The sequence below is a fragment of the Bubalus bubalis genome, chromosome 2 (genome assembly GCF_019923935.1).
Source record: "Bubalus bubalis isolate 160015118507 breed Murrah chromosome 2, NDDB_SH_1, whole genome shotgun sequence".
Lineage (NCBI taxonomy): Eukaryota > Metazoa > Chordata > Mammalia > Artiodactyla > Bovidae > Bubalus > Bubalus bubalis.
Genome location: NC_059158.1, coordinates 79,684,849 through 79,705,807, shown reverse-complemented (window position 1 = coordinate 79,705,807; position 20,959 = coordinate 79,684,849). Strand labels below are relative to the sequence as shown.

Sequence of the window (20,959 nt, the reverse complement as noted above, 5' to 3'; positions counted from 1 at the left end):
CATAGTTTCCAGGTGTGAGAAAAGGAAACGACATAATCATTTACTGTAATATGTTTTACTGATATTCTTATTCACAGTATCTTTTTTTATAATGAAGTATTCTTAAATACAGAGACTAATATAACAGAGACTCTCTGAGCTCTCTCTAGTCTTGTTTTAAAGGATTAAAATATTACAGAAGCAGGTGAAGCTCTCTATAGACCCCTTCTATGTTCTGCTCTACCCTCCAGTCAATCTCTATCCTCAATTTGGTGTTTATATTTCCTTCTTTATTTTTATGCTACATATATGTGTATATATGTATATGAGTATGTATATTCATGAAATATATAACATTATTTTGCATGTTACAGAAGTGCCTAACCTGTTTTTTGAATCAATGATTTAATGAAAACAGTTCCGGCTCAGATTAAGTTCACATTGACCCTGAGAATGAAGTCAATAGGTTTGACTTACCTCCAACCTCAGTGACTGCATTAAGTCTGTTGCTTCTCAAACAGAGAAACAGCTGCTACTGCTAAGTTGCTTCAGTCGTGTCTGACTCTGTGCAACCCCATAGATGGCAGCCCACCACACTCCGCGGTTCCTGGAATTCTCAAGGCAAGAACACTGGAGTGGGTTGCCATTCCTTCTCCAGTGCATGAAAGTGAAAACTGAGCCTTCAGCAAATGAGGAAAACTACCTGGAGTCACAGAGTTACTTATTGATGGACATAGAAATAATTTCAGATGTTTGCTTTGAGGCGAAACTCAGGACTGCGTAATTGGTCCATAGGCTGAGTCATATCTTTTCTCCTAGCTAGACTATTTCTTTGGATTCCTAAACTGATTAAAGTTTGAACGCTATCTTGGAAATTTAGATTGTATATCAGAGTTTCCAAGAAAAGAATCTTTAATCTCATCTTTGTTTCATTCTTTGAATTTATGGAATTTTTCAGGCTAAAGTCAATTTACTTTCTTCCTAGCTGATGATCATCTCTGTTGTCTTCAATTAATAAAATTAGTGTCCCAGTAACAATTTGAAATGGAGAAAACGGACTTAAAATTGTTATCTCTTTTTAAAAATGTCTTCAGATAAAACATATCAATTATTTAACTAAGACTTCAAATCTATCTCCACTTCAAAATGCTGCATTCTAAAACTAATCTTTGCATGCTAAGTCACTTCAGTCGTGTCCAACTCATTGTGACCCTATGAATTGTAGCCCGCCAGGCTCCTCTGTCCCTAGGATTTTCCAGGCAAGAATACTGGAGTGAGTTGCCATTTCCTGCTCCAGGGGATCTTCCCAACTCAGGAGTCGAACCCATGTCTAATCTTTGAGGGGAGGTATTTTGGCTAAAAACCTGTGGAACAAGAAAGAAATATGTGTCTGCATCATTAACATGATTCAGTGATGTCTGATGGCTTTGTTAGACTTACTGAATGCAAAATATAATTGAAGGATCTGATTTTGTTCTACAAACCAAAAATCCAGCCAACCCACCAACCACCCAGATGAACAGAAGTCTGGCACCTGTGGCTCTGTAAAAAATAAAATAATTTGTGAAATTTGATGTCTGTACACTAATGGACATTACATGCTTCCTCAGAGAACTGGCAGTGTATCAGGCATCCACTGAGTATTTTCTGAACTCAGGGTGTCATTATCTGTTTCTAGTCTAGACCTTAAGGCTATAGGGCTTTAAGATGTAGACAAAGGAGACCTGGTGTGAAAAATGAGGAGCCCTGTTTTCTTTTCACCAAGTTATCTGGGAACATAGGGAAGTTATACATTTCTCTGAACCTGATGTTTTCATTGGTAGAACAAGGGTGTGGATGGACCCCCTGGGATCACTACCTTTGCTGGTGAAAAAACAAGGCTATTAGATAGAGCAAGGCTGTTAAGAAAAGCTTGTGTTCACATGAAAAAGTGCTCAACATCACTCATTATCAGAGAAATGCAAATCAAAACCACAATAAGGTACCATCTCACGCCAGTCAGAATGGCTGCCATCAAAAAGTCTACAAACAATAAATGCTGGAGAGAGTGTGGAGAAAAGGGAACCCTCTTACTCTGTTGGTGGGAATGCAAACTAGTACAGCTACTGTTGAGAACAGTTTGGAGATTCCTTAAAAAACTGGAAATAGAACTGCCATATGACCCAGAAATCCCACTGCTGGGCATACACACTGAGGAAACCAGAATGGAAAGAGACACGTGTACCCCAGTGTTCATCGCAGCACTGTTTACAATAGCCAGGACATGGAAGCAACCTAGATGTCCATCAGCAGATGAATGGATAAGAAAGCTGTGGTACATATACACAATGGGATATTACTCAGCCATTAAAAAGAATGCATTTGAATCAGTTCTAATGAGGTGGATGAAACTGGAGCCTATTATACAGAGTGAAGTAAGTCAGAAAGAAAAACACTAATACAGTATATTAACGCATATATATGGAATTTAGACAGATGGTAACAATGACCCTATATGCGAGATAGCAAAAGAGACACGGATATAAAGAATAGACTTTTGGACTCTGTGGGAGAGGGCAAGGGTGGAATGATTTGAGAGAATAGCATTGAAACATGTATATTACCATGTGTGAAATAGATCTCCAGTCCAGGTTTGATGCATGAGACAGGGCACTCAGGGCTGGTGCACTGGGACAACCCTGAGGGATGGGATGGGAGGTGGTGGGGGATTCAGGATGGGGGATACATGCATACCCAAGGCTGATTTGTGTCAAAGTATGGCAAAAACCACTACAATATTGTAAAGTTATTAGCCTCCAATTAAAAAAATTAATTAATTAAAAATAATAAAAAAGAAAAACTTGTGTTCAAACATAAAAATTGGGAGATGGATAGCTTTGATTTATGTACACAGAAATAAACCAATGTTGCACTCAAACACCTGTAAGACCAAATCTTTGCCCTCAGTAAGCTGTTGTCCTTCTAGGGTAAGCATCACACGTTCATGACACCGACTCTTAACCAGGACTCTCGCCAAGTCATTTCACTTCGAGTGTATGCTTAACATTTGTGGAGAAAGGAAGAGAAGACAACAGAGAGTTTTATTTGCCCTCCTGCCTTAGCATCAAAAAGGAGCTTGAAAGTGGAGGCCGTAGCTGTCAGAGTAATTCCACTGATTTTGCTTAATATGTTTGGAGAAAAAGCTATAGAGTAATGTATTTTGCAATAAAAAATATAACTTCTATATTAACTTTTATGTTAAAGAGGCAGTATGTAGTAGAAAGGAGTGTGGTCCCTGGAATCAGATTGCCTGGGTTTGAATCCCCAAATTCATTACTTGCTAACTGTGCTTTTAGGCAAGTGACCTAAATTATTTCTCCATGTCCGTAGGATCGGAATGATAGTAGCATCTACCCCATAGGGTTTGCATAAGATGAGAATAAGTTAGTGCATTCAAAAGCCTATGATGGTACCAGGCATTAAGTGAGTGCTCAAGGAATGCAGCTACTACTAACTTATGAAAATACTTAGTTGATCCTCAAAGAACGCCTAATAAATAGAAGTACTGTTCACTTCATAAAGATGATTAAGATGGCTGTTAAGTTTGAAGCCACAGTTAACTTCACTTCAAAACATTGTGGAAGTGAATGTATCAGATACACAGAAACCCTTTTGAAGGGTGTTTTTAAGTCCTGATGTACTTGACTGGAGAAATGATGAAATATGAGTATACCATGTTTATACTGTAGCTTTGTTCATACCTTATGAAAGTCATAAGCTTTGAGGTTTTCAGTAGAAAAACAGAAATTTTATCTTCTTTGTGGGGCTTCCTGGTGGCTCAGACAATAAAGAGTCTGCCTGCAATGCGGGGGACCCAGGTTTGATCCTTGGGAGGTGAAAAGATAGATTTATGTAAAGTACAGTTGGCTTTCTGTGTCTGTGGGTTCCATTTCCACAAATTTCAACCAACCAGGGATTGAAAATATTTGGGAAAAATAAGTCCAGAAAGTTTAAAAATGCAAAATTTGAATTTGCCACATGCTAGCAGCTATTTACATAACATTTACATTGTATTAGGTATTCTAGAAATGATTCAAAGTGTACAGCAGAATGTGTATAGTTTGTAGGCAAACACTATACCATTTTATATAAGGCGCTTTAGCATCCTTGGATTTTGATATTTGACACTGTTATTTGGTATCAATTCCCCATGGATACCAATGGGCAACTGTATCAGTATACAAAGTCTTTACTAATTAATTTCAGAATATTTTTTCATTTATCAAACTCCATAGTTTCACTATGAAGAAGTGGAAGCAGTGATAGATTTTCTTTTCTTGGCCTCCAAAATCACTGAGGATAGTGACTGCAGCCATGAAATTAAAAGACACTTGCTCCTTGGAAAGAAAACCTACGACAAACCTAAATAGCATATTAAAAAGCAGAGACATCTCTGTGCTGGCAAAGGTCCATATAGTCAAAGCTATGGTTTTTCCAGTGGTCATGTATGGATATGAGAGTTGGTCCATAAAGAAGGCTGTGCTCAAGAACTTATGCATTGGAACTGTGGTGCTGGAGAAGACTCTTGAGAGTCCCTTGGACTGCAAGCAGATCAAACCAGCCAATCCTAAAGGAAATCCATCCTGAATATTCATTGGAAGGACTGATACTGAAGCTGAAGCTCTAATACTTTGGTCACCCGATGCAAAGAACTGACTCATTGGAAAAGACCCTAATACTGGGAAGGATTGAAAGCAAAAGAAGTGGGTAGCAGAGGTTGAGATGGTTAGATAGCACCACCAACTCAATGGACATGAATTTGAGCAAACTGAGCGATAGTGGAGGACAGAGGAGCCTGGCGTGCTGCAGTCCTTGGGATCACAAAGAGGCAGACATGACTTAGCAATCGAACAATAGTAGTTTCACTTCATTTGTAATAATTTGCAAGATATATGAAGTTTATATTACATTTCATGAAAAAAAGATATAAGCCCTACTTCACTTTTATTCATATATTTGGTAAGCAGTGTTTTTTTTTTTAACCTTAAATGATGGAACAGTGAAAATGTGAAATGTCTCAAATTGATAAATTCAGTCAGAATCAAAGGAACTACATGCTAATCTGTGTTCTAATAAGGCATCCTAGTTTTGCATTCAGTAACAGTATTTTTTAGTTATTATTTAGACCATTCATTCCAGAGTTGACTTTCTTTGATTCCAAATTTCTGCTATATTGGTCATGTAAAAAAAACTGCATTAGGGCATGTCTTTCCCCTTTCTTACTCATACAGTTTCTGGAAATAGTTGGTAAAATTATTTGATTAAAGACTATTTTGGTTAAAATAAACTTATAAGTAGAGAAGTTAAAGGGAGTGCTCATACCATTAATAAAAATTCAGATGTCAATTTAGGAACTATTTCTCGCCAAACACTCTGCTGTCAGAAACACAAAGATAAATAATATTCAGTCATACCTACTTGGAGCTCACAAGCAAGTCAGAGGTTTGTGGCTGTAATCAAAGATGAGATAAGGAGGTAAGAAACACATCGTTAGAGAATTATAATGCTTTCATTGTTGCAGTGCTCAGAAAAGGTGGCTTCATGGAATAGCTAGATTTGACATAAATCTCAAAGGAGGGATGGTGTTGCAGTACATAGACAAGATGAGTGGCTAAGACGGAGAAGGGTCCTGGGATATTACTGGTGACTTTAGTGAACAAGCTTAGTATTGTCTAAGTGCCCTGGTATTGAGAAGAATCCCCAGTGCAGCCCTTCCCTACTTCTAGTTTTGCAAGCAGCCAGTTTCTAGTCATCAGGACAGAGACTGTTCTCATCATGTGGTGTCTATGAATGGCCCCTTGGTTGGAAATACCATTTAAGCCGAATACATTGTCTTCAGTTTTCAGGTGTGTAACGTCAAGAAGAGGCAGCAGAGCCTGATAGTTAAGAGCTGGGATGTTGAAATCATGCTGCCTGGTTTGCAGTCCTGGTGTTCTCCCTTACTGGCTGTGTGACCTTTGAGAAGTCAGTGAATCTCTCTGGGCTTGTTTCCTCATTTGAAGGAAAATTAGGGATGATGTTAATAGTACCTACTTTGTTGTGTGGAATAGTTTTCACTGAATGACTTTCTGCTTGTAAAGGGCTCAGAACAGCTGTTAGCCCAGAGCAAGTACTCCAGAAATGTTGTAAAGAAATTGGCCCCACGAGCTGTCCTCCTTTCTGGGGTTGATGTGCTGAGTTGAGCTCAGGGAGCTGCTTCTGGATGTCTCTCCCTGCATCTGCCTCCTCTATCAATTAGGACCCCTGTGCCATGTGAGTGACACCTAGCAATAAAACGCAAGACCTCAACACTCTGATTCTCTGCTTTTATGGCACATTTTATTAGTCTTATTTTGACAAAGAACCCTTTCAGCCTTATTGTATAAGGACAATAAAACAGATTCTGTGGGTGGTAGTTTTTACTAGCTTTCCATTCTCAATTTCAGGCTTGATGGCTATAAAAGGTTTCCATGTCCAAACAAGTATAGCGTGGAACACATCTAGGCAGAGAAATGCATGCTAATTCTGTGGAATTTGAGAGGAGGCTTTCGAGTCAGTGTTGCACTAGGTTTGTGTCCTGGTTTGGCCACTTAGCAACAGTCTGGAATTGGGCAAGCTAATCCTGAGGCCTCTCGGTCCAATAAAGGTTCCTCCCTTGCAGAGTTGCTTTCTCATCTGGAATCTTTCTGGGATTCTCTGGTGATTCTGAGCATCCTCCAACCACAGCTTAGGATCCAGCCAGCCCCTGGTTCTGAGAACAGGCTCCACAGTGAGGTGGTTATCCTCAACCCTGTTATCTGTATCCTTTTGAGTTTATGCTTTCCTTAACAAAATTCCTCTTCTGCCTGTTTAGTGCTGCATTCATAAAGGCACATCGGAAGATTCATGCACCCATCAGACCCATCACCTGTCACCCAATTCAATGCACCCAAAACATTGCCATCTTTAACCAGACATCCTCTAAGTTTTTAAAGAAACATTCTTTTAACTATATTTCTCTTACCATGACCACAGTCTCTTGAAATTTCTCTTTAAGAATAAATTTAACACTTCCCTTCTCCAGTCCCTTCTTCCAGTAATATAATCTGAGAATTCATCCTTTGATTATTGTTTTTAAATATTTTGTACTAAATTGCCCCTTAAGAACAGTAGCATTTAATTGGGCATTCAGTTCAGTTCAATTCAGTCGCTCAGTTGTATCCGACTCTTTGTGACCCCATGAACCGCAGCACGCCAGGCCTCCCTGTCCATCACCAACTCTCAGAGTTCACCCAAACAACATGTCCACTGTGTCAGTGATGCCATCCAACCATCTCATCTTCTGTCGTACCCTTCTCCTGCTCTCAATCTTTCCCAGCATCAAGGTCTTCAAATGAGTCAGCTCTCCACATCAGGTGGCCAAAGTATTGGAGTTTCAGCTTCAACATCAGTCCCTCCAGGACTGATCTCCTTGAGGATGGACTGATTGGATATCCTTGCATAGTTCAAAAGCATCAATTCTTCGGCTCTCAGCTTTCTTTATAGTCCAACTGTCACATCCATACATGACTACTGGAAAAACCATAGCCTTGACTAGATGGACCTTTATTGGCAAAGTAATGTCTCTGCTTTTTAATATGCTGTCTGGGTTGGTCATAACTTTCCTTCCAAGGAGCAAGCATCTTTTAATTTCATGGCTGCAATCACCATCTGCAGTGATTTTGGAGCCCAGAAAAATAGTCAGCCATTGTTTCCGCTGTTTCCCCATCTATTTGCCATGAAGTGATGGGACTGGATGCCATGATCTTAGTTTTCTGAATGTTGAGCTTTAAGCCAACTTTTTCACTCTCCTCTTTTACTTTCATCAAGAGGCTCTTTAGTTCTTCTTCACTTTCTACCATAAGGGTGGTGTCATCTGCATATCTGAGGTTATTGATATTTCTCCCAGCAGTCTTGATTCCAGCTTATGCTTCCTCCAGCCCAGTGTTTCTCATTATGTACTCTTCATATAGGTTAAATAAGCAGGGTGACAATATATAGCCTTGACATACTCCTTTTCCTATTTGTTCCATGTCCAGTTCTAACTGTTGCTTCCTGACCTGCATACAGGTTTCTGAAGAGGCAGGTCAGGTGGTCTGGTATTCCCATCTCTTTCAGAATTTTCCAGTTTATTGGGCATTATTTGCCCAAATTTCCCCAATGAAATTTACAGCAATTATTTATGTTGTTAACAATACTGCTTTTATTTTAAAATCATACTTTTTGAATTCTTAAGTTGTGTATGTATCTCCGTGGGTTGGAAGTGACCAAAGTAATTTGTTTAGTAATGGTTAAAGAGTAATGTATTTTCAGAGCTTTTGATTATCTGAGAATGTTTTATGTTTTTTTTTTTTTTAACAATGGAAAGCAGTTTGGCTGGCAGTAGCTTTCTTTGATGGAATGTTCTGTCTTTTCTATAAATTTAGTGATGCAAAGGAGAAGTTAAGACCACTGGATATTTGTTCCTTTGATGGTGACATATTTTCAATTGATTTGTATGTTGACTTTTTTTGTTTTTGCGCATGGATATTGAAGAATTTTTTTTAACCATTTGTCAGGATGTGGCTTTGAATTGATTTTGTTCAGAATACAATGTTGAACTTCTTCTTTTCAGTCAGGTTTTTTTTTTTTCAGTTGTATCTTTGGTTATTCCTTCTGTTTAAATCCTTCAGTTGAGTTTTCTCAGAAGCAGCTATAATTAGACTTGATTTTTCTGATTCTCTGGATCTTAGGTCTTCTTTCATCCGTTGGTTTTTTTCTCCAGCCCTATGGAGATGCTTTATCTTCTACATCAATGATTTTTAGCAGGATATGTGTATATTTTTTCTTCCCTTCCCCCTCATGTGGATAATATTCCTTCACTTCATTTTTAGAATCCTTATATTGCTTTTCTGTTTCACTTATAATCTCTTTTTATCTTACCCAGTAGTCTTTTACTAATTTGTGGCTTTCTTCTTCTGATTTTAGGAGACATATCTAACAGCACCAAATGCTTTTCTAAAAATGACATCTGATTCCTTCAGGGAGTTAACTTAAGGAGATGGTTCTTTGGATCCTTAGCATGCTCTTTTCTTTCCGTATTTATTCAATACTTCTTAGTAGACCTGTATTGACATTTAGATTTTTTTCATTCCTGAATTTGGAAATATTCATCTAGACCTGCTCACAGAGAAGATGTATAGATTGACTTTTACCCCACTCTCTGTTCTCTTTTTTGCTAGTAAAAGTCCTCTTTTAGATCTCTGACCTTGTAGCAAGTTGATGACTACAGGCCTTGGTCTACTTTCAGTGGACCAGAAGAATTTCACATAGATCAGCTATCTTTATATCTTGTTCTCTGTCAGTTAAATGGGTTGTAAGAACTGGAACCTCCAGAATGCAACACCACCATGAATCATTTTGCCCCTAAGTCACCTTCTCTGTAACTGGAACTCCCAGGGTGCTAAGTACTTCCTTTTTTCTTACTCATCTTTTGATCAGTCATGAATTGACAGGGTGGGGGGATTCTCCTCCTACCTCAAAAGTTTCATTCATGACAGAGGGCTGTCTAGGTTTCTGATTGATGCAGATTTTTGCATTTCTGTACAAGATGGCAGAAAGTGGAGACAGGAAGATATACTCAGATTTTCCTACTTCCTTTAAGACCAATAGCTTGTTTCTTGTTGCCTCTAATTACATTTTTATTTCTAATTTTATTCTTATTCTTTTTTTTCCTTCTGTAAATTCTCTGATTCTTGCAATAGGTACAAGGTCATTTTTTCTTTTTTGTGGTTGCATGCATCTTTATTTACCTTTCTTTTTAATAGATATTTTAGTGGGAGGCTGAGAGGGGTTGTGTCAATGGCTGGTAGCTAGGCACCATTTAAAGCTGTAACTTACATGAAACTACAAAAATAAAACAAGGACTTCCTGAATATGGAAAAATCCTTGAAAATATTGCTTCTGTAGATATTTGGTGGAAATAAACTCTGCCTCATAGATATTCATCACAAATTGTTATTCAAATGATGGAGGCATTCATGTTCCTATAATACAACCTATGTCTTATGAAAACTGGGTCATTTTATGAAAGAAAATGTAGTTATATGAGTGATTATAGGGGTTCCAATGACTTTCATAAAGTTTTGTTGTTATCTGTAAAAACTGCCTGATCTACGTATCTTGTACAGTTAATGGGGTTCTCACGGCAAGTATATTGGGGGTTTGCTGTTCCTTCCTCCAGCAGATCATGTTTTGTCAGAACTCTCCACTATGATTCATCCATCTTGGGTGCCCTGTATGGCATGGCTCATAGCTTCATTGAATTATGCAAGCCCTTTTGACATGACAAGGCAGTGAAGGGGAGGTGAAGAGGGCGAAGGAGAAGAGGGCAACAGAGGAGGAGATGATAGAATGACATCACCGATGCAAAGGACATGAACTTGGGCAAACTCCAGGAGATGGTAAGGGACAGGAAAGCCTGGTGTGCTGCAGTCCATTGGGTCACAAAGAGTTGGGCAGGACTTGGTGACTGAACAACAAGTGTTCTAGAGCTGAAACAGCTGTTATAAATCATTTAGTCTAGGAGTTGTGAATTCACTTGTCTTCAGAGACCAAAAAGTGACTTGCAAATGCATGAATTAGGCTGGTTTAATACAATCATGAGTCAGAGGAACTAGAGAGGAACTAGAGTGAAACTAGTGGAAACAGAGGAACTAGTGGAAATTACTCTTTCCATCAAATCCTTAGGACATCAATATATCAAAACAGTGTAAATATCAAAAACAGTATAATATAAACCACTCTCCCATTATAGAGATGGAATTGAGGTAAAAAGATATCAATAGGTTTGCTCAAAGTTAAGAGAATCTATGAATCTTGACCAGAACCAGCTATATAATTCTAGGAACCAATAAACAATAAAATATGGAGCTCCTTGTTCAACAATTATTAAGAATTTCAAGATAGTAACAGCAAAACATTAAACCTAGCATCATACTCTGTATAACTGCATGAGATACACACCCTTAGAGCCATACCTGGTCTTCACTTCTGATTTAGAATTTATACATCCTAACAGAAAGAAACACACACTCTCACCCACAGCCACCAAAAAAATTGATAATGGAGATGGGGTTAAAATTAAGGCCTTGGCTTTGACACTGCAGTAAGTAAACTGACTTTTCTTAGAAGAGGGCTTTTGTAAGAAGTTTTAGAATCATTGCTTTTTGTTCCTGTCTGAATTCAGGTTTTATGGATTATTAGTTGGTGATTTTCAATCCTAAAGTTCAAAACTCTTCTCTAAAGGTTACTTCTGATTTGAATTCCAGGATGTATGAAGAGTCAGTCAGTCCAGGAATGAAACTCAGGGACATTTGTTTCTACCATTGAGTCTTACTCAGCTCTCTGAGCTCCCTACTATTGTTCTTTTCTTCTTACCTCAAAAGAGCTTTGTAACCTGAATCTTCTCCTTAAATAACCTTTACAAAAAATCTTACTTGTTATGGTTTATCAGAAGGGAAGGGGAAAGGGATAAATTAGAATGGAATTAACATATACACACTACTATATATAAGATAGATAAACAACAAGGACCTACTGTATAGCACAGAGAAATCTACTCAATATGTTGTAATAACCTGTAAGGGAAATTAATCTGAAAAAGAATATATATATATATATATATATATATATATATATATATATATATACACTATACTGTAGACCATATATATACTATACTGTAGACCATATATCAAGTGGGCCTTAGAAAGCATCACTACAAACAAAGCTAGTGGAGGTGATGGAATTCCAGGTGAGCTATTTCAAATCCTGAAAGATGATGCTGTGAAAGTGCTGCACTCAATATGCCAGCAAAATTGGAAAACTCAGCAGTGGCCACAGGACTGGAAAAGGTCACTTTTCATTCCAATCCCAAGAAAGGCAGGGCCAAAGAATGCTCAAACTACCACACAATTGCACTCATCTCACACACTAGTAAAGTAATGCTCAAAATTCTCCAAGCCAGGCTTCAGCAATACGTGAACCATGAACTTCCAGATGTTCAAGCTGGTTTTAGAAAAGGCAGAGGAACCAGAGATCAAATTGCCAACATCCACTGGATCATGGAAAAAGCAAGAGAGTTCCAGAAAAACATCTATTTCTGCTTTATTGACTATGCCAAAGCCTTTGACTGTGTGGATCACAAGAAACTGTGGAAAATTCTGAAAGAGATGGGAATACCAGACCACCTGACCTGCCTCTTCAGAAACCTATATGCAGGACAGGAAGCAACAGTTAGAACTGGACATGGAACAACAGACTGGTTCCAAATAGGAAAAGGAGTACGTCAAAGCTGTATATTGTTACCTGCTTATTTAACTTATATGCCTAGTACATCATGAGAAATGCTGGGCTGAAAGAAGCACAAGCTGGAATCAAGATTGCCGGGAGAAATATCAATAACCTCCGATATGCAGATGACACCACCCTTATGGCAGAAGGTGAAGAACAACTAAAAAGCCTCTAGATGAAAGTGAAAGAGGAAAGTGGAAAAGTTGGCTTAAAGCTCAACATTCAGAAAACGAAGATCATGACATCTGGTCCCATCACTTCATGGGAAATAGATGGAGAAACAGTGGAAACAGTGTCAGACTTTATTTTTCTGGGCTCCAAAATCACTGCAGATGGTGACTGCAGCCATGAAATTAAAAGACGCTTACTCCTTGGAAGGAAAGTTATGACCAACCTAGACAGCATATTAAAAAGCAGAGACATTACTTTGCCAACAAAGGTCCATCTAGTCAAGGCTATGGTTTTTCCAGTGGTCATGTATGGATGTGAGTGTTGGACTGTGAAGAAAGCTGAGCACTGAAGAATTGATGCTTTTGAACTGTGGTGTTGGAGAAGACTCTTGAGAGTCCCTTGGACTGCAAGGAGATCCAACCAGTCCATTCTAAAGGAGATCAGTCCTGGGTGTTCATTGGAAGGACTGATGCTGAGGCTGAAACTCCAATATTTTGGCCACCTCATGCGAAGAGTTGACTCATTGGAAAAGACCCGGATGCTGGGAGGGATTGGGGGCAGGAGGAGAAGGGGACGACAGAGGATGAGATGGCTGGATGGCATCACAGACTCGATGCACATGAGTTTGGGTGAACTCCAGGAATTGGTGATGGACAGGGAGGCCTGGCGTGCTGTGATTCATGGGGTCACAAAGAGTTGGACACGATTGAGCGACTGAACTGAACTGAGACCATATATATAATTATGGTCTACAATCCATGGCAGTTGCAAAAGAGTCGGACATGATTTAGCTAGTAAACAGCAAAAACAGTGTGTATATATAATGTATAACTAATGTATCACTGTGCTATACACCTGAAATTGACATGACATTGTAAGTCACTATACTTCAACTAAAAATAAATCAGACTCAAAAAAAAAATTCTTATTTGAAATTTTTACATGGCTTGGAAACACAGAAAGCAAATTTCCTCGTTGCAAAGTTGACTAGTCACCTTCTCCTTTGTGTTCATTTACAACTTGTAACCCAAGATACCATGAGCAGCATGATCTCAGGAATTCTGTTCTGTGACATCAACCAATTTTTAAAGGCACAACTATTTATACTCAGAAAAATAAAAAAATGAAATTGGGAATTGACTACCAGGTTGAGGTTTTTTGCAGTAACCATATATTATATATATGCACACACACTATGTATATAAGTTATATAAAGTCTTGGTATTTATGTAAAGTCTTTAAAAGAGGTAAACGTTCAATTCATCTAACATTGAAAGAGAACTTAAAGATTTTCCCCATTAAAAAAAGTGACCATCTAACAGCTGGACAGAGTTTGGGATAGTATAAGTGAAAGTGAAAGTGAAGTCGCTCAGTCCTGTCCAACTCTTTGCGACCCCATGGACCCCAGGCTCCTCAGTCCATGGAATTTTCCAGGCAAGAGTACTGGAGTGGGTTGCCATTTCCTTCTCCAGGGGATCCTCCCAACCCAGGGATCAAACCCGGGTCTCGCGTACTGCAGGCAGACGCTTAACAGTTGTACATCAGATGGATGGTTTGGATTCCAAATAGGTTCCTTTAGTGATATCCAGAAAGATGCCAATAAAAATTTGTTAAAAGATGAAGGGAAAAAGTGTTACCTACTTTAAAAATACTAAAGTTTTTTCTTTTAAAAATGAACATCAGTTAAGTCATTTACTTAATCTCTGTATCAGGCAAAGAATTCCAAACTATCTTATATACCTTCATATTGTTCAAATCTATCCATTCATGAGCCATGAACTAGAGGAAATTCACATGCTGGAAGAAGAAAAGATGAGTGAATAGGCAAACATAATAACTGAACGAAAGAATAATTGTTACAAATATAATTATTAATATTTAAAATATTTACTGTATGCCATTCATGGTAAGTGTACATGTTTAGCCTGCACTGAAGTCACTAGTTGTGTTTAATCCCTGGTTGGGGCAAAGGTGTGTGTGGGGGGGTTTCATTTAATGGAATTTTTTCACTCATGTATTTCAGAATGTGCTATGAAATATTTAAACTGAGTATCATAGAATGCTTTTTAAACTTTCCACAGGTGGAAATTTTCATATGGCCTTTATATATTTACCTATGGAATCCGGTTCCTGAAAAAGGTAGGATCTGTCAAATTATTTTATATAATTCTCATGTAATTGTAAGTCTATATCTCATGCTTTCTGTTATGACAGAAGTAGTATTTTAAACAGTCATAAGACTTGCTAAGAGTTATTTGTGCATTTTCTTTGATTTATAAAAATATTGGTGATTTATTCTTTGTAGTAAATAACTTTTAGGCATATGTAGAAAATAGTTTCGAAAATAATTTGTTTTTCCAGTGATAGATATTGCTAAGTCCTCAGACCACTCTAGTTGGTTATCTGCTACCCATAGGCTTTAGGAACTTATAAAATTCATCTGAGGCTCGAAAAGAAGTTCGAGTTACCACATCACACAACTTAAAAAGGTCAGTTGTGGCATTGAGTGTTATTACCATAGCCTTTGCCAGTAGAAATTAGAATTTAGTGTCTTGCAAAGCTACCAACAAGGTGACACCAACTGCCAGTGGAAAATTCCATTCCTTTCCTAGACTGTGCTTTGCTATTCTGCATAAACCAAGGCACCGTTACCTATGAATACAATTCTTTGAGCCTGTCATAGTCTTTTTGTTCATTATTTTAATGCTTAATAGCACTAACAAGTTAGGCTGCTTAACTTCAAGTCTCAGAGTCATACAATAGTGAGTTGGCAGAAGATGGAAACTTTTTTTTTTTTTAATATTTTATGGTGTTATCCTTTAAAGTGGTATCAGTGTTATCTTTATTTAGCACATTTTAATTTTCAAAGTGGGGCATTGTGCCAAGTGACATTCCTTACTTGTAAATTCTCATGTAAATATTTGTATGAAAATTATATATATTTTTTGAGTCTGAGTTGTAAGATATTGTCTGCCTGTGGCAAATTCTATTATAAATAATGGTTGTTTCCCAGTATCATAGTTTCCTAGAGGAAATATTCTTTTTGCTTATTCTCTTATCCTTTAGCAACTGCACATATTTTTCACTTAATAAGACTACATGGCCCAGCAGCCATTTGAATAGATTTAAAAGCATGAACTTTGTATGCTAAGTATGAAGACATTCTCAACTGGGGTAAATAAATGTGGTGGAAAGTGTTTATTTTGGAACCCTACTGTTCCAGTCTTTAAGTTTACTTATCTGTGGGGAAAATGGAAAGAATTGGCTGTAGAGCTGTAGAGAGAAAAAATGGCTCTAGAGCTTTTATACTTCCAACTTTACTACTTCGGAAGAGGAAATAACTTTGGATGGAATTTCAACTGACCTGGGAGAGCTGGGCTTCATGGGAATATTGAGTTGCTAACTGAGGTCAAGGTTTGGAATTCATGTCAGGTTCTGTTGATGATGGTGAGCAAGGAGAGATGGTGAGAGCCAGGAGCGCTTTTTTGCCCTTTTCCCTAGATCCGCAGGATGTGGTCTCTTTTAAACACTCTCGTTCAGCAAGCCTGGCTATCTGTCATCAGAACAGGAGACACTTTGACACAGCTCTGCTTCATTCTGTCCCTACACAGGCCGAGTAGAACCAAATGGAACGATGGTAGTTTTCATCCCCTAGTTCTCAGGGGCTCTGTAGAAGGCTGTAAGAGAGTTTCTCAATGGAATGTTTGCTTGGAAATTGTTGTTCCTTAAACTGTAACCATTTCAGCTGCTTCTATATGTAATAAATGCTTAAAATGAAGAGAGCTAGATGTTGTTCTTGCTGGATTAATTTGTATTGGGGGTTTCTTCCTTTGATACTAAGAAGCACTCAGTTTGGGATGAGCTGTATGGTTTAGAGTTTGGTCATAATGCAAGATAGAAAAGTGTACGTAGAATCCATATGACTGAGCTAACCGCAGAGGACATCATAAGCTATCTTGTCCAACTCTTTCATTTCATGGCTGAGGGAGCGGGAAATCCAGAAAGGGTAGGTGGCATTCTACAGGTCACACAGTGAGTTTATGAAAGGGCTGAATCTGAAGTGGAACATACACTGCTCTCTCTTATTCTAGTACTTTCCCGCACTTTACCAGCCTGCCTGAACCACAGCATGGTTTTCAGAGGACTTCCTTCTTTGGTTAAGTTAGGAAACTTAACCTAATGTAGTTGTTGTTTCTGTTTGTAGAACTTTAACATATTCCAGTTTTTCTGAAGAAAGGCTGTATGATGGGAAAAGACCCTATGTGACTAGAAACAGTTTTCATATGCAAGGTATTTAGAAGCATAAGAGAAATATTGATCTATTGTACCTTTTATCATTTACTCTGTGTTGATTTCCCCTCCATTGTGTCATAGTCCCTGTAGTTGATGTGTGAACATATCTTCAGAGCAAGACACAGGCTGACTTCTGCATGAATTGTCTCAGGGTCCTGGGCACCTACCTCCCTCTTGTACTGACCCAGTATAGGTGATAAATTGTGTGGCCACCCTATGGATAGTTCTATAAAAAGGATGAAATCATTGGCCTCATATTTTCAGGCATTCTACAAAGAAAGTGTGTGTGTGTGTGTGTTCACTCATAGGAAGTCAACAAAGTGTTTTCTATAGTTTCATGATGACAGATAAGAGGGTGCACCTCATTTATGGTGAGGAGCTAATGCTTAGGTGCGTAGATGTTATATGCTGTCTTTGCTTTCTTAGCTCAAACCTGCCTTAGAGACAGCAGTAACTCTGATGATGGAAGTAGACCCTGCCAGGCAAGACCTTACACACATGTTAGTGAGCTATTAAGTGAAGTCATTGTTGAGTTCGTAGGATGTATTTAAATAGTAGAATCTAAACTATTTAAATAGTTTTAATAGTCTGCTCCTGTAATTGTTGACACAAGTGACTCTTTGCTCCATAAATATGATTGGCAGAGACAAGTACTTTCATAAAAGAAGACACAGAATTAGTTGAGGTACTCCGAAGTCCCAGCACACAATGTACTCACACAAATTAATACATTTTTCTAGGTCTTGAAAGGAACCATATGTCAAACCTTTGAAAATAGAGTAAGTTATCTCTCGCTTATTATTACCTTTTTTCTCATTTGTAGGTGGAAGTTTATATTGAGTAGAGTTCCTTAAATACTTTCTTTGAGTTTCTTTACTAATTTTTTAAAAATATAGTGTCACAGGAAATCCATGAGATAACATTCGCAACCAGGACTTAGGTAATTTTTTTTTCTATGTAATCTATCCATTAGGCTAATATAGTAACAACTTTTTGACCATAAGGCACATTTTATATCACAGTTTTCTACACATGCATGAGTGTGTGTGTGCTAAGTCACTTCAGTGGTCTCTGACTCTTTGTGACCCTGTGGACTATAGCCCGACCAGGCTACTCTGTCCATGGGGCTTCTCCAGGCAAGAATAGAGTGGGTTACCATGCCCTCCTCCAAGGGGTCTTCCTGACCCAGGGATCGAACCTGCGCCTCTTATGTATCCAGCATTGGCAGGCGGGTCCTTTACCACTAGCACAACCTGGAAAGCCCATACACATGCATATATATAATTAAAATAAAGTTTACTCAAAATATATCTCTACCTAATCTCTCTATCAGTCAGGGTCTCCATTAGGAGATAGAAATCATAGGAGTGATTCTTGGAGTGACTATAATGTAAAGAATTATAAACCAAGAGCAAGTCACTAAGACGATACTATTCAGAGTAATCGATCTGCTGTTTGCTACCAGTCTGCCATGAGATAAGGAGCTTGACTTGAATGTAAATCAACTCACTGCTTCTTTTTTTGAGAGTCTATCTCTGAAGAAGAATCGGCTGAACTGAACAGTGCGCTTAGCAATGTAGTTAATTGACATTCTGATGAAACAATAACACACATTTCAAGGACTGGCGCTTGTCTGCCCACAACACTTTGCTCAGTGCTGCACTGAGGTCTCATGGAGGCAGTGACGGCAGGAAGAAGCTACAGCTCTGAGGATGGAGGCTTATAGTAAGGGGTTGGAGTTATTAGAACCCAAACACTTGAAGAAGGAACCATGGAGCTGGACAGGCCTCTGCTGAGAAAACACTGACCGGCTGTTGTATCTCAGAAACCACAAGGAGGCTGATTCTGAGAAGGAGGGAAGAATGCAACCAACTGCAGCCGCTGGGATGCACTGTCTGGGGTGCAGATGCATGCTGGAGGGTGGGGTGGGAGTGGGGCTGGGGGTGAAGGCGAGAACGGGAAGCAAAACAGAAAGGAGCCATCCTTTCTTCATCTAGCAGTCTTCCTGCCTCCTCTCGTGCCTACCTAGAGTCAGAGCTCAGCAAGGGACCAGCTCCTTGGAGCCAGCTCAAGGCTGTCCACCTTATGAAATCATGAGTGAGGGTTAGATGGGGGAGTGAGACTACCTCTAAGGGATAAGTAAAACATGAGAAAAAGAAACAAGCACAGAGTGTTCTCGAAAGGCTGCTGCTATCGCTGCTCAGTCACGTCTGACTCTTCACAAACCTTTGGACCATGGTGTACCACGCTCCTCTGTCCAAGGGATTTCCCAGGCAAGGATCCTGGAGTGGGTTGCCATAGTCCCAAGTGACATTTATCATTTTTGAATACTGCTTTGGGTTTTTTTCGTTTTTATATTTTAGAAATTCTATCAAAGAACAAAGATTTTTGAAGTTTTCTTTTACTCTACCTAATCCAAACTAAATAGCTTTTTGTGACGTGCTATACACTTTGTTAAGAGCATATCTAATACCACATGTTAACAGAATCAAGCGATGACAGGCATTATTCACTGGGATCTGACCACTAAATAAAATTCTTTTATGCAAAAGAAAAAAAAAACAGACTTCCCACTGTGCTGCATTCTATGATACAGTCTGACAACTTACCATAATTTATTTCATTACATTTTAAAAATATGCAAATTGCTGCAGGTTATATTGACTTCATGACTAACCAGGGGTGAAAACTCACATTTGAAAAGTACCTTGGCCAACTGAGCACTTTACCCACTTCCTTTAAACTTTCTGAACCTGGCCTGAATTATGGCATAGCTTCTCATTATTCATTGGGTGTGCTTTTCAAAGGTCAACAAAGAAAGCCAGAATATTCCTCTGGTGTCATGTTTCAAGGTGTTCCCTTTTCCTTGTTAGTTCTCTTGGAATCTTTCTGAAGTGAAAGCAGCATTGTCATCCTTTTGCCTATTTTGATATGGAAGTAAAAATTGTCCAGTCATTATAATATGTGTCCAATAAGAGTTTTCTTTGTATTATTTTAAAAAAAATTTGAAATTGCTTACAGCACATCTCTTGTTTAAGGACGCTTGACACTGGGAGTTTTACTTAAGAAAAAGGCCCCATCAAATGTCAGAGAATACAGTAGACATTGGAAAGAGACCCTAAAGATCAACTGTCTCAAATTTCTCATTTCAGAAAAGAAGAAACAATTTTAAAAGAATCAATTGACTTGCCTGAAGAAAGAATCTCAGCCCGTCTTGTGGTCTTTACAATTTCTAGGTTGTTTTAAAAAAAAAATTAAATAAAATTTAGAAAACAATTTTCAAAATCTAGCAGTTCAAGAAATGTTTTTAATTTTTATTAATAAATTCACCTGACTAGGAAATAGAAGTCACATCACTATGGGAGAACATCACAGGACTGAAGTTTCAGTCTCTGCTCTGCCAGTTGAGTTTAATGGTACCTTTGCTCCCTGAAACCTCATTTTTCTTGTCTGTGAAATGGGAAGATGATGCTTGCCTTGGCTTTCTTAGCTTGCATGTAGGAGTTCTGTGGAAACTCTATAGTACTTTGAAAATGTAAGATGTAACACTAATTATTACTCATTTAGAGGGGGCTCACAGCTGTGAATGCCTGTCTCCTACAATCCTCTGGCATGAAGCTTTCCATCTTTGCTGCAGCTACCATCTAGTCCAGTGAAATCCTTTGTCCTGACTTTGCTTTGATGCTTGCAAACAGGTAAATGAGCTACCTGGAATGGAAATTATCTGGCATGACCTGAGGAAATTGCCTTTCAAGGCTTCTCCTTATTGTATCTTCCATATCTCCTTCCCACATCTGTCCTCTTGAATATTTTCTGATTCCCTCATACCTTTCATTTGCCCTTGACTTATATCTGGTATCCTATCTGAGAAGAATATTCTGAAGCCAAAGAGAAACTGAAGATAGTGTGTTTCAGTGAGGACCCTGAAGAAGGAGCCAGAAGACCTGGCCATTAATCAGTTTTGCAATGTTAAACAAGTTAGATTCTCTGGGATTGAATTGCTACATCTCTAAAATTAGTAATGTAGACTAATGCAACATTTTAAATTATTTTTATTTTATTATTTTTAATATATATAACATTTTAAAACTCTTACTCCATAATTCAGTGAAGATTTTGAAATAGCTGATCATTATGGCAAGCTGGT

General features: G+C 38.4%; 1 protein-coding gene across 5 annotated transcripts in view; it reads left to right on the top strand.

Annotated features, from left to right (window-relative positions):
• The window catches only part of CERS6 (ceramide synthase 6), a 349,042-nt gene that overhangs the window by 190,509 nt on the left and 137,574 nt on the right, over window positions 1-20,959 (top strand). For 3 of the 5 annotated variants that reach the window (XM_045163992.1, XM_045163988.1, XM_045163989.1), the window contains exons 4-5: window positions 14,601-14,658; window positions 17,553-17,591. In XM_045163992.1, the coding sequence (XP_045019927.1) occupies window positions 14,601-14,658; window positions 17,553-17,591 (97 nt within the window). The remainder of the gene's footprint in view (window positions 1-14,600; window positions 14,659-17,552; window positions 17,592-20,959) is intronic. The other 2 variants (XM_045163990.1, XM_045163991.1) reach the window with 1 other exon arrangement.